Genomic DNA, 13562 nt, shown 5'->3' with positions numbered 1-13562 from the left:
GGAGATTTATGATGTGAAAGTGAGCTCTCCTACAAACACCTCCTCCTCCTGAAAAAGCAAGTTATATGTATATATGGCGTGCAATATACAGGTTTGATTTCCCCTTCTTCCCTTCCACCCTCGTGCACCCCCCGCACGCTCTTGCAGCAGTCTAGCCCCAGATGCCTTTCTCTGTGTGCCCTGTCCTCTGCTATATTCTGTTCATGCGAGCTCCAGAGTCGGCTGTGAGCCCGGTGCTGTAGCCAGCAACTATGAAGGAGTTAATCTGCCGCTGCCTCTGCTCTCTGACTGTTGTTTTGACAAGTATCTCTGGTGATTTGAGTCCCTAACTGCTCCCAGCGCTTATAAAACCGAGCAGCCAAGCTCCCACGTGTTTGCCTAAGGAGAGAACAGAAATTTGCCTCTTCCTTGGATAGCTTGTGCCTACATGAGGCTTTTCTTCCAACTATTTCATTACTTGCATCATCTGTGTTAACTTCAGAGCGGTGCTTGGGGAGGAGGACTTTGGAGAAATCCCACTTTGGAAAAGGTTGTCCTGAGTTTTTGAGAAAGGAGAAATGGCTTTTTGTTGTGTCTGTGGGTCAGTCAGCACAGAGGGGTGTTCAGGATAGGAAAGCCTTTGGTCGAAATGTAAACATCATGTGAAGATGTCAAAGTCCTTTTTGTGTGTGTGTTGTATAATAAGTTGTATGTTTGCCCATTTTAACTTGAGGTTTTTATCATCTTTTCCTATTTTGTTCTGTTGGGACCAATAATGCTCATGTCTTTCTGCATGCTCAGCTTTGCAAATACAGCCAATTGCTATCATAGATCACTGTTGTTTTTGACATGGTCTGCCCGATTTGTTTCTTCCCCTCTTTTTTCTACCCTCTCTCCTGCCAAGGTGACAAAGAAAGCATCTTGTACCTCACCTCAAAAATGAAAAGCATAAATTATATTGTTATTTTTTTGCTTATTTAGAGTACAAATGCCAATCAGTAAAAAGGGGTAAAGGAAGGGAGAAAACCTTTTTTGACTGGCTCTGCGGATGATTTTCAACCCAGAAAAAAGTTTAATAGTTTGAAAGATAATTTTATTTATTAATTTGAGTGTGAGTACTGCCTATATTTGGAGCACAGTTGCTGTTTGCAGTGGAATGCAGCATTGGCGTTTGTTTCTTAAACCAGTGTTGTCAACTTTGGATCTGCATGGAAGTCTTTGAAAAAGAGAACATTATCTTTTAATTGAAATTCCAAATCCCAAGGGTACTAGTATTTGAGGTTCTGTTAATACTTCTGTCTTTAATTTGCAGAATAATTGTATTTAACATAATGTTACTTGTCCTAAATGCTTTCTGAGGCCCTCCCATTACATTTAATTGGGAGCAAGGGCATCTTAATCTTTCAGGAAGTCCTGCGCATAGAGAACAGGTGATATTTCTGCCACCCACTTTTCTTTACTATTGCTGGTATATAATAGACACTGCATAGTATAGACATGCAGTTCCTCTTGAACAAAGAAATTCCCATACCCATGGCACCAAGGTGTATGTGCCAGTTCGGGTGTAGGAATAAGAAAGTGCATTAAGTTAGGTGTACAAGCCCCAGTCGGGGGTGGCTGGGCTCCTCGCGCCCGTTGCTGCGTGAGGGTGAAGCGTTTATGCTGTTTGCTCGGCCGGGGAGCCGGCCAGTGAGGACTGTGTGTGTGCAGCAGTGGGGAGAGCCGTTGCGTTGTATGTACACGTATCAGGCTGTGGTGCAGGCCTTAGTGTGCCTGCTGTATTTTCAGAGCTCTTGGTATCAGACCTGCTGGGCCTACAATTGTACCTCAGGGTGTTGTGTAGCCTCCTTCTCCTATGAAGGCAAAGCTGTCATTACCTTAATGTCTGTTGCATTCCCTGTACTTGCAATCTAGCTAGTGCGCTGGGGGATGAAGGAGCCTTTATGAATATTGAGATGACGTTACTGGAGGCTGCTGACAAGGCGTTAGGCTCTGAGGTTACTGTTAGCTGTGGCCATTGTGCTGCTTTTCCAACCGGAGTCAGTGGAGTGCAGGGAAAGTGTTTGCTGTTTCCTGAAGGCTTCTTGCCCTTGTAGGTGTTAGGCTTCTCTAGCAATTCGACTGGCTTAGATGAGGTGAAAACGCTTTTTGGTCACTACCCACGAAGTACTCTTGAAGCTGAGCACGTACTTTGTGGTAGAGAGCAACAGGAGAATTATGGTGTGGCTTAACCACTTGGACTGGCCAGTGATGGAAGGCAGAAGCATGCACTGCCAGGCTCCAAAGTACAGTTTATTACTCAAATTTTATCTGAATCATTTAGCTAGGATTTCTTCTGCTGCTAGCCCTCTGTCTTGGAGTGGCGCCCAAAATGCTTATAAGCCTTGAGTATGGTTTACTTAGGATCTCTTCCCCTACCACTTTCCAACATAAACTCTGCAGATTGCAGCCTCCTGTATGTGACTGACCAGGGTGTGTTTTATCGTGCTTTTCATTCATGGAGCTTTACAAGAAGGAGATGAGACTCTGCATGGGATTGTAGGCATGTGTGCGGAGGGGCAAGCGTACGGAGTAGCGGTCAGGACCTAGACATTGCTTCCTTGGCAATTCTCAGAAGATTAGGAATAAGAAGAGCTACAGAGCTGTAGCTCTTGGAAGAAAATATTCTTTGACCTCTCGGGCCTATCTTATGCTATAAGATCTGATGAGTAGTTCCTGTTAACACAGGAAACATGAAGACACTTTCCTGGCAGATTACTGTTATTTCTAACCTAAGTGCCAAATCTTTGGTCTCTCCTCTTTCTCATAACGTGTGCTGTTACACACAGAGACAACTACATGCTTTTCTAGGTGGGGGTGATGGAGTGCTAATTACATTTCATCTGCTGCTACTGAAGGAGAACAATTTTGGCACCGAACTGTACTGTTAAGAATGGTGATCCAGACTTTTCTAGTTGATAGAATATGGGGCTTTTGTTTGTTTGTTTTGCTTTACTACATATGCAGGTCTCTAATATTATTGCAGATTCAGAAACGTTCCTTTGATCTTTTTTGACTTTCTTGCAACAAGAAACATTCAGCACCTGTATATGCTGGGTTTTGTGTCCCCTTCTCTATTCTGGTCTGCATTTCTTATGGTCTCGCATAAGAGGAGGTGCCTCTGCCTTCTGTATTCATCCAACCTAAGGAGCTTTGGGTTTTTAAAAGGCAGAAAAATCCTTTGAAGGGACTTTCATAAGAATGTATCTCCTGTTCTCTGTTCAGCATCCTAATTTGTAACCCTTTTGAATTCTGCCACTGTTCTCCAGCTGCATCTCTGAGCCTCAGATGTTCTCTTCCACAAACTCTACGGATGGCATTTCTGCTGCTGTCCCGTGCTACCACCACTTCTTTGTCCTTTTTCTTTAGCAAAAATAATTGGTAAAAGCAGCATTTTCTACTGCCCTCAAATGGAAAGTCATGAAAGGATGTCTAGGAACAGAGTTTACTCTGTACTTGCAGGGGACAAGACATTCCCCTGTGTACGGCTGCCTGACCTGTGGCTCAGGGAATAGTTGAAGTAAGGCACTTGGAGCCCAGATAGTAGGGAGAGTTGTCTATTCTCAGCTACATCTGTACTGCTCTGATCACCTGAAGGTATGTGTTAAGCACATGTATGATAGACCAAATGCAAGATTTCTTTTTCGGTGGACCCAGTCCTCTGACGTGAAGATCGACAACATAAAGAACATTTGCATCAGGAGGGATTTTTGCCCAGAGCCACCTCATAAGGCCTAGAAAGCAGCAGTATGTGGCAGAAAAGTATGGCTAGCTGTTTGTGCTTCTGCTTTGGGGGCAAAATATAACTGTCTGCTATATTCCTAAAACATGTGGCAAGCTTAATCTGTGCTGGGCTCCTAAATGCTGCAACCTTATGAAGAAGGTGATACCAGAATCTCATGGACACAGAATGAAGAAAAAATGGATTTGAAGTCTAGAATCGGATGAATGATGAGCTCTCTCACAAGGGAGCGGAGAATGACTCTGTGCCTGCAATTTCAATTGTGATTGTACCCTGAGTGCTTAAATGTGCAACTCTTGTATTCCCACTTGCTTAGTGGGTGGAAGCGTGAGGGGGGTTTGGTGTGGAGTATCAAGTAATTCTGTGCTCAGCTGGACCACTAGAAGCAGCTCAGCCTTTGCCACTCCTGCTGTTTCTTTATATAGCTTTGTACTGTGATCTGCTTTATACAGTACTGATTTAAAGTTGTCATACCGGGTTTCTCATCTTGTGGGCTGTGTTTACTCATTGTGAAAACTGCTGCTTGAAGGCAAAACACTGCAAAATGTAATCTTGACAAGTATCTTGTTGCTCTTGTGGGGAGGGCATAAATATTACTGCATTTAGTTCAGTTTTGGGGAATGTGTTACAATCTCACCATTGCTTATTTCCCTTTTCCTGAGAAGTTTCACCTTGCATAAAGGTGATCTGTGTAGTTTTTTTGTTTAACATCTCTTCACTCGTTTTTTATAAAGGGGGTAAGGGAGACTGTGCTGTAGCGAAGTAAGTCCAGAAAGTTGGACTGGCTGTTTTTTTTGCAGTACTGCTACTTTGGGAAGTGGCTGTAAGCTATGTATTCTGCCCCAGCCCTCCCTTCTTAGGAAGAACCTGGGTGTGCAGGATGTCTCTTCATCACTGTGCCAAGAAACTAGCAACTCCCTTTCCTTTTATCTGATTCTGATTTCAGTCACTCCTCATTTTCTCAATTTCTCACTGTGAGCTTGTATTTTTTGTGTCTTGGGGCTGTGCTCCTAGATGTATAATTTTCCCAAACCCTGTAATTAAAGGATTCTTGAGATTGAGGAGCTGGCAAACTTGGAGAATGCTGAAGAAAGGGAAGGAAACTGAGCAGTAAGTGTTGCTGGCATTCTTGATACCAAATAGACTGTTGGGAAACATCAAGGGTTCTGGTAGGCTTGTACTCAAGTAGAACGCATGAGAAGCAAGTGAAAAACACATGTGGAGGCAGAGGTATACTGAAGTCTTTCAACACAGAGGTGTGTATGTGGGGGTGTTGGGGATGGAGACTTCTCCTGTTACCGCCAACTTTTTTGTCATGCAATTTCAACTGATCTTGGGAGTTCAGCTGAATGTGTCTGGATTGCTGTTAAGGTGGATTTTCAAGGGAAATAAAAGAAGCTACGCTAAGTGCTGCCGATTCAGTTAGTGGCAGCTTTTGTCAGTAGTCATGAATACTTCAGCAGTGTCCTTGTACCCTGTTGCTGAGGGTGCTTTTCCAGATCCAGTGTAAAACTGGGACTCTGAGTCTTGTCTGACTTAATATCTTTACTCATCAATAAAAAAATCCTGGCGGTCCTGTCATGCTGTGACCTGTGTATTGCATTATCTGTTCAGTATTTCGTGTTCGTTTGAATTCTTGTATCTTGACCCAAACTGTTGTGTACTGGTGTGTGCGCACTGTTGAGTAGCATTCTGGGATGTCCGCATGTGTTTAGATAAATGTGCTGGGATTTGTTTCTCAAAAAAGAGTACTTTGCTTATTTGTAATGTTCTAGATTGAAAGGTGCTGCAGAAATATCTGCACCTATTTATTTACCCCTCTCTTGCTGCTTATTTCCTTCCCTCTTCAGATTACACGCTTACAGTGGAGGCCGTGAAATTGAAGCCATTCTTTGTAGCAGGTCACACCTTTGAGATGACATGCAAAGTGTCTTCGAAAAACATCAAGACGCCACGCTATTCTGTCCTCATTACAGCTGAGAAGCCACTAACGGATCAGTCGAATCCCAATGGAACCACTCGCATAATCTCCTTGAACCAGGATTCAGTAGTGCGGCTGGAAGACTGGACGGACCAGACTCGTGTAGATGGTGTGGTTCTGGAGAAGGTCCAGGAGAATGAATTCCGCTACAGGATGTATCAGACCCAGATTTCTGATGCTGGCTTGTATCGCTGTGTGGTGACTGCCTGGTCTCCAGGTGGTGGTGGCATGTGGCGTGAAGCAGTGAATGGCTTATCCAACCCTATCCAGATAGACTTCCAGACATCAGGTTGGTATAGAATCTGGCAGCTGCGTGTCTAAGCCAGAAAGGAAGAGAGTTCTGTGATGTTCTCCCAGTGGTTTCCCTGCCTCTGGGAAATACCTACTCTTCGGAACATGGAAGGGGTCTCTGAATGGTATGATGGCTGAGCTATGCTTGTTTCCTTTGGTGGTACTTGTGTCCTTTGTGCTATTGATTGTTTACAGAAAGATGTTCAATGAATTGGCTGTAATCATAACCCCTGGGTTTTTCTTTACTAATGCAGCTTTTATGGTTCTGCAGGCTCAGAGCTGATTCTCAGTATGGAATAACTGCTGCCACATTTGCCAGCTTTATCACTAGATTGCTGTTAGGTAGTGGCTGCTCTGGAAGAACACTAATATAGACTAGATTTCTGTTCCAAACCAGACTTGATTAGCATAGCATTAAATTGCCTGAGCACACCTTCCTGTTGATGTAATTGCAGAAAATGGTCAGGTCAAGGCAATGGTAATATTTCAGCCATCTCAGCAAGTGTATCCTGCCACTGGAAGACCTTAGAGGCCCCTTGTGGCTGTTCTACAAAGCTCCACAAATTGGGATGAATTTCAGTACCCAGAGGTGCATCCTGTTCCTCACATCCTTGCTGAAACCCTCACCTTCAGCTGTAGCATAGTCTGCCTGTTGAGATTTTTCTAGAGAAGTGTGCCTGTCCTGCTCTGTTGTTGGGGGGAAGGAGAGAGGGACAGCATTGGTTTGGATCATCAGAGATGCATGTTAACACTGACTTCCTATCATGCTATGTGGGTGGGAAGTGCCACATTTTTATAATGGTGGTGCACTTAGGAGTGAAGGGCTCATCTTGTGATTTGATTAAACCAAGCTGGTGATTTCCTGAGCAGTTTTGAAGAGCTCTCAGTGTAGCCCAAAGTGCATCCTATGTTGGAGCTCTCTAGCTAGCTGCCTTATCTCAAACCTTCTGCACTCCCCCGTTCCTGTTCACAAGGACAGCTTGGGAGAAGGTCTCTCCTAGCATACCTTGTTCTTCATGTGAGTTATTCTGCTTATAATAGCGGGGCTGTAGGTTTTTTAGAAGATGTGGCTGTGACTAAGCAAGAGGAGCCTGACTTCTGGTTGCATCTGTAACTAAGGCAACTGTTCTCTATGAGGTGACTTCTAAAAACTGAACTTCCTTATACTAGGCACACTGGGAAAAGGACAAGGGCTGAGTGTAGGGGGACAGCCTTGCAATGAGGACATCACTTTGTAAGAAGCTTGGAAATGTAGCATCCTGATATAAACCCTAATGAAGATGCAGCCTGACCTAAGCTGGCCAGAGAGAGGACACTGACTCAGCTCAATGCTTCTTTCAGGTCTAGATAACTTCTGATTGACTTTTTGTTTAGTTTTATGGTTACTGTTCTGAAAATAATGTTAGTTGCTTATGTTCCAAATGCCTCGTAGAGCAGCACTGTCACAGATGAATATTGCTGTAGGCTTGTTGTCTTCTCAGGATGGTTTAATGGGCTATAGTTTTAGCCTTATTACTCTTGATATCTGGGTCAGACACAACGGGAGAGCACATTTGCAAAGGGGTGATGCAAGAAACTAGCAAGAATGAGATTTATCCCAAACCCCTCCCCTCCAAGCTCTTACATGGAGGCTTTCTTGCACAGAAGTGGTGGTTGGTGACTCTCCCAACACTGCTTGTGTTATGTCACTTTGAACTCCCAGCCAAAAAGTTTGGCAGGATGCTATTAATATCTGTGGTTCCGAGGGAAACCTGTGAGCTGTGCAAGGGAGGGAAGTGTGCATGTTGCAGACTTTACTTCTTTTTGCTGTCACTCTCTACTCCCAGCCTCTTCACCCAGATAGGATTTCTGGAGCATGGAGTAAAGAAAGGGAGGCAGCCTGTAGAACTGCCCTGGGAATGTGTGAATTCCAGTAGCAGGGCTGGAGCAAGGGGAGGGATGATCCTGAAGCCCTGTCAGCCTTTCATTCTTTACAAAAGAACTAAGAGAGAAATGAGATCCCAGGCACAATTTACTGGAGAGCTATTTCCCAAAATAATCTTGGCATGTAGCAAAATCTGGCTTGAAATACCGTCTGTCCTTCAATTGATGGATGAACTTTGTGTCCTTTAGTTGTTACTCAGATATCCTTGCTTGACATTCATCTTGGCATGAGGAGGACATGATAATTCCACAGTTAGTCCATTCTAACTGTGCTTGTTATTTGGAAAATTATTTGGAATCAGGTATACAAGACAGAAGAGGTTTTGTGGGTGTGTTACTTTGGTTTTGTTTGCTGAGTTGTACTGTCTTTGATGCAAACTGAGTCAGGAAGCTGGAGGTGAATGGCAAAGTTATGGAGAAGCTATAAAAACACAGCTCGGATATCACGCTCTTGTCTAGCATCCTGTGGTACAGGCAGCTGTCAAACTTGTTCCCTAATGGGAATGGTGAAAGGCAGAAGTGCTGAGGTAGCTAGTGGCTTCTGGGGAGAATGACAGGCTCTCCAAAATTGGAGGGAAGATACTAACAGGAAAGGGTCAGAAAAAGCAGGGGCATACAGTTCTCCAGGCAACTGTAAAAGCTGGAGAGCACCACTTTGCTAAATCCTGAGTTAAAGGGAGGGTGGGGTGTGATCAGTAGCTTGTGGGTGTGTTTGTCCCTGATAGGAAAACTGTTAACAAGTTGATTGCACTGAGTTCTGGGGTTCTCAAACTGTGACGGAAAGAAATTTTAACTGAGACTACTGGACAGGATATAGTAAGGCAGTATAATTTTGAAAAATAGAGTATTCCAGTCTCCTCCCTACTTGGAAGGCTTGGACGGCATTTTCAGCTTGCACCATGGGGGATGAAGTGGGGAGATGATCAATACAGAAGCAGCATTTTCAGCAGAAGGAAGCCCTTAAAGGGTTTTACATGAAGCTTTTAGTGGTAGGAGGAATTTCTTTCTCAGTTGTTTTTATTGATTCCCCTTTAAAAGGGGATGGGGAAACTTGCTAGGATTGGAAATCCTTCCCTCCAGTTTGACTCCCTCCCAGACCTCTCCGAGTTGAGTGATGTTTCAAGGAGGGGTTTTTAGAGTGCATATGCATTGTGCAATGTGATCTATCTGAATGACAGGAGGCCTGTAAGCACTTTATATATGAGCTGGGGACTGTGCACATGAAACTTCAGTGTTTCCTGCCACAATAGGCTTGAAATGTGTCAGTGCTCTGAAATGTTTTTCCATGAACATCTGTGGAAAATGTCTTGCTCAGATTCTTTCCATTCAAGGCAGAATTGCTGGCTGCCAGCAGAGACCTCCTCTCTTCTTTCTCCACTTGCTGTTGCAGAGGGACATATTTATTCCACTTGGTTAATGATCTGAAATGTTAATGTAAAGGCATTTGTTTGAAACCTCCTGAACTAAAAAATGAAATGTGGATTTTGTCCACTGAATTATATAAACTGGAAGTTGCAGGGTGGTGGTGGTGAGGAGGAGCCTAGTAGGTCATTAGTTTTCAAGTATTCAGTCAATGGCAGATTGTTCTCTGCTGGATATATTTTAAGACCAGAGAGGATCTTGTGAATCGTCTGGTCTGGCCTTATGAATAACATGGATCACTAGACTAATTTCATAAACTGAATGCCTGCTCTATGTCCAGTAGCTGTAAGCAAACTAAGCTTATTTTGGGTGGCAGGGAGAAGCTGTCCCATATGAAGACTTCAGTATTCTTCAGTGCTTTTTTTTTTTTTTTGGTTTTCCCAGTCTAGAACAGAGGTTCTGCCACTTCTTTTTCAAAGGTTGCCCAGCAATGTGAGGGACAAGAGCAGCTGTCAGTGTTTGTCTTTAAATTTTCTCTTAATTTCATTGCATCATTTCTGCTGAAACTCAAATGCATCCTCTCTCCTCTTGAGCTATTGGATGATGTATGTGTACATAGCCTTTCTTTCAGCCTGGAACACACCCATCTTCTGTTCCTTGCTGTTCTTCTGAAACCAGTGTACGAAGACAGCTTCTTTGTAGGACTTGTGATCCTACCCATCTGCACTGAAATATCTCACTTGTCTTCTGGTCACCTGGAGGTGTTGCTCCAGTGGCAGTGCCTTTGCACTGCAAGGGCTGAGCAGCGGATGAGAAAGGCTGTCTTTTTTTTTTTTTTTTTTTTTTTTTTGTGCACCCCTTTGCCCTCAGCCTTAGTTGAGCTAGCCAGCAAAGGTGGGAGTCAAATAGCTGGGAACTTCCTTGAGATCAGAGTGCTTATCTGATGCAGGTCTGTGTACAGATATCTGGTTCAAATAGCTCCAGCCGGCCTGCAGCTGTTTTTTTAATGCTGAGGCACCTGGTCTCTGTGAAATCCACCTGGTTTATCCTGGCATCATAAATTCTTCTTTGGCATTTGTCCTTTAATTTTCTATCCCTTTTACCCTGAACCTGGCAACCTATGTTAGTGTTTAGAGTCTCTTTGCCCACTATACACTCACAGGTATTTCCACAGAAGTGACTTATTTTCCTTCAGGGAAGTGGGGAGGAGGAAGCTTTTAATCTCATATTGAGAAGTATGTTATGAGAGAACACCATTTGGATCTTGGCTGTGCTCTCAGCTGGCTTCCCCCTGTGCCATTCAGCAGAGGGCAGAAAGCTCTGGAGAGGCAAAAATAAAAGAACTTTAAGGGAAGCGTCTCAGTGAAATCTTCAACTCTGGATTACATCTGCATGTGAGCTCATTGCACAGCAATGTATTATCATTCACTTTGGAAGAAGCTGAGATAAACTGAGAGCTGCTGAAATATGAGCTGAGTATTGATGTTGAACTTGCAATTAAAATGAAATGATGCCCTGCAATGACCCTGAGAGATACTTAGTTTCAAGAAAGGAGAATAGAAAGATCCTTAAAGGAAAGAAACTTTAATCATGGAAATGAATGAAGAGCGATACAGCAGACACTTTTTGGCAAGAAAGGCTGGTATTTTCCAGCCAATGTTAATGGGCAGGAACATGCTTTGTCATTGTGTGCCTTTGTGCCTGTGTGCATTAATTTGTAGATGGAAGTAGAAACCACAGGTTAAACCACTGGGGGCTTCTTCCAGTAACAGTTATTGTGAGGTTTGGGGTAAAACTTGTTAGGGAACAGCTAACAACAGTTAGGTTGTATCTAAACTTACATACAGCCTTACTACAGTGAGGAACAGAGATTTTGGCGTAGTTTAAATCAAAGGTCTCAGCAGAAGATGGCAATTTAGGGGAAGGCTGATGCTTAGCTCTTAGAATTGGGAATGCTGGTTTGTTTTGTGAATCTGCGCTCTTTAGTTTCTGAATTAGCTGAGGGCATGACGCTTATCTTCAAACCTGAAGTTATTAATATCCAATTATTTCTCAGCTTTCAAACTCCTGAGCAGCTTTCCGACACTTAACTTTGCTTTGTTCTTGATGAGCTTTACAGGTCATGCTTGATCTGTCAACCCTGCAACTGAAACTAAATTCTGGTTTGTTCATTCTCCCAAGTGACCAGTAGGTGCCAATAACAGTATTTCAAACTGTTAAATACAGGTGGCAAGGTGAGCAAAGCCACATCATCTGTTATCTGTAGAGTTTTATTTTTCTCAGTGTTAATGTAGCATGAACTCAGATCTCATCGAAGGAGAATTCATGTCACTGCCCCAACCCTTCCTGTGACACTGCAAGTGCTTGAGTGTGGCAACGCTGAGACCCTGATAGTCGGTGTCATCAGTGTCTACTGGGAGTTGCCTGTTACTGCATGCCTGCATCTGTGAGCTTGGGGTTGGGGGGAGGGGTCGTGTCTTGGAGGGTAAAAACTTAAGAAAAACACTGGGGTTTTTTGTGCCAAGCCCTGCTTGGTGGAGTCTAGATCCAGGGCCTCTTGAATACTGTGGTGTGATTGGTAATGGGGGAAAAAAAAACCCAAGAGGATCTGCACCTTGCAGAAGATTTTTGTGGCACATTTGTGACCTCCTGGGAGGTCCTCAGGAGCCTTGAAAATGCGTCTGGAAGCATCCCGTGTTTGCTCTGGTGCTGTTTTTTGCCCAGGTGCTTTTCTTGAGCCTGCAGTAAAGCAGATGTCCAGTTAGATAAGGTGATGGTTTTGCTTGTAACCCGCTAACAAACACTGGTTTGCTGCTGCTTTTGTCTGAGATTGGCATGCAGCTCATTTCTGCCTCTCTCATCCTGTTGCCAGAAAGGTTCAGCTGAAGCCAGAGTAAATTGTTTAAGCTGGGGACATAAATCAGGCAAGTTATAATCAGGTTAAAAGCACTGGTCAGTTGGGGTTTTTTAGAATAAAACGAAACAAAACCAAGACCAGAACCTGTCTATAGAGAAGGGCAGCATGCAGATGACTTTTAATGAGGGATTAGAGCCATGTCGTCAGCTTCTGTGAATCTTTCCCAGGCAGCGTAGTGACTACAACTCTGACTCAAGTGTACCTTATGGTGCAGGGTAGGGGATTAAATGGTCTTTGTGGTCCAGCTCAGGGCTAATGGGTCTTTACTGAAACAGCCTCCTACCTTTTCAGGTTTTGCAGTGGGGAAAAAAAAATAAATCTATGAAGATGCTTTATTCTGTCCTTTCATGCCTGAGGGCCCAAGGCATGGGGTATGTCCGCAGAAGGCCTGAGATACTTCCAAAGAAGATGCTTCTCCTAGGATGTTGCAACCACACAGTTTTCGAGACTGAACTAAGAAGCTTTCGCTGTAATGAAGCTTGCTTAGGTTTAAAAAAAAAAAAAAAAGTAATTGTTTTCCCTCTTCAGCTGAAGAAGGAGGAGCACAACCCCTGACACATGTCTCAACTCTGTTGAAATCCAGTTCTTCTAACACAGGACAGTGATTTCTTCCTGGAGGTACAGGTGGTAATTTGCAGGAGATGTATCCTAGTAGGGAAATAACAAAAGGGAAGTAACTGTTTGTGGCTTACCAAGGGGAAGTATGATCATGAAATGACAGAGCAGCTGCTGCCTAGCAGCCTTCTTACTTCCCAGGAAGCTCTGACTCTTCATGTGGGAGGCAGGGTAGAGATGCGCTTGGTGACCCAGAACTGAAGGGTATGTAGGGAGTGCTGCGTTACCATGATATATGGCCTTTCCTGGCTGAGTGACCAAACAAGCTTAGCTTTTACCCCCGTGACATTCAATGGCCAGGAGTGCTCAGACTGCACTCTGCATTAGTGGTTTGTTGGCATGCCAGGGTTTGAAGCCAGTGTCTGTTGAATGCAGTAGATGGGGGACTTTCAACCTAGAAATAAGGCCTGAAAAGCCCTGTCTATGTGTATTCTCTGTCTTTCCTTGTTTACCCTGCCAGGGCAGGGGTAAGGCAGCCCATCTGCAGCCTGACAAAGTTGAGATCATGCAGTTCATCTCCCTTGCTCAATCTGTGCCAGCATCTAGCCAGGACAGAGCCTGTTGGCTGGAGTAGAGCATTTCCCATATTCCTGATATGATGTCACCTCGCTGCTGGGACTTAGGATAGACCCCAAGCTATAGACAGTACCAGGATTATTATGGTGCTGTTTTGCCTTTGATCAGTGCAGCAGAGGGTATGTGCTGGGGATGTG

The 13562-nt window shown here is 44.0% G+C and overlaps 1 protein-coding gene across 1 annotated transcript in view; it reads left to right on the top strand.

Moving 5' to 3' along the window:
• PTGFRN (prostaglandin F2 receptor inhibitor) overlaps positions 1-13562 on the top strand; it is a 69351-nt gene that overhangs the window by 43712 nt on the left and 12077 nt on the right. The window contains exon 6 of the mRNA XM_052794752.1: positions 5611-6030. Within this exon, the coding sequence (XP_052650712.1) occupies positions 5611-6030 (420 nt within the window). The remainder of the gene's footprint in view (positions 1-5610; positions 6031-13562) is intronic.

Source organism: Harpia harpyja, chromosome 8 (genome assembly GCF_026419915.1).
Source record: "Harpia harpyja isolate bHarHar1 chromosome 8, bHarHar1 primary haplotype, whole genome shotgun sequence".
NCBI classification, from domain to species: Eukaryota; Metazoa; Chordata; class Aves; order Accipitriformes; family Accipitridae; genus Harpia; species Harpia harpyja.
This window is presented reverse-complemented; position numbering and strand designations above follow the sequence as displayed.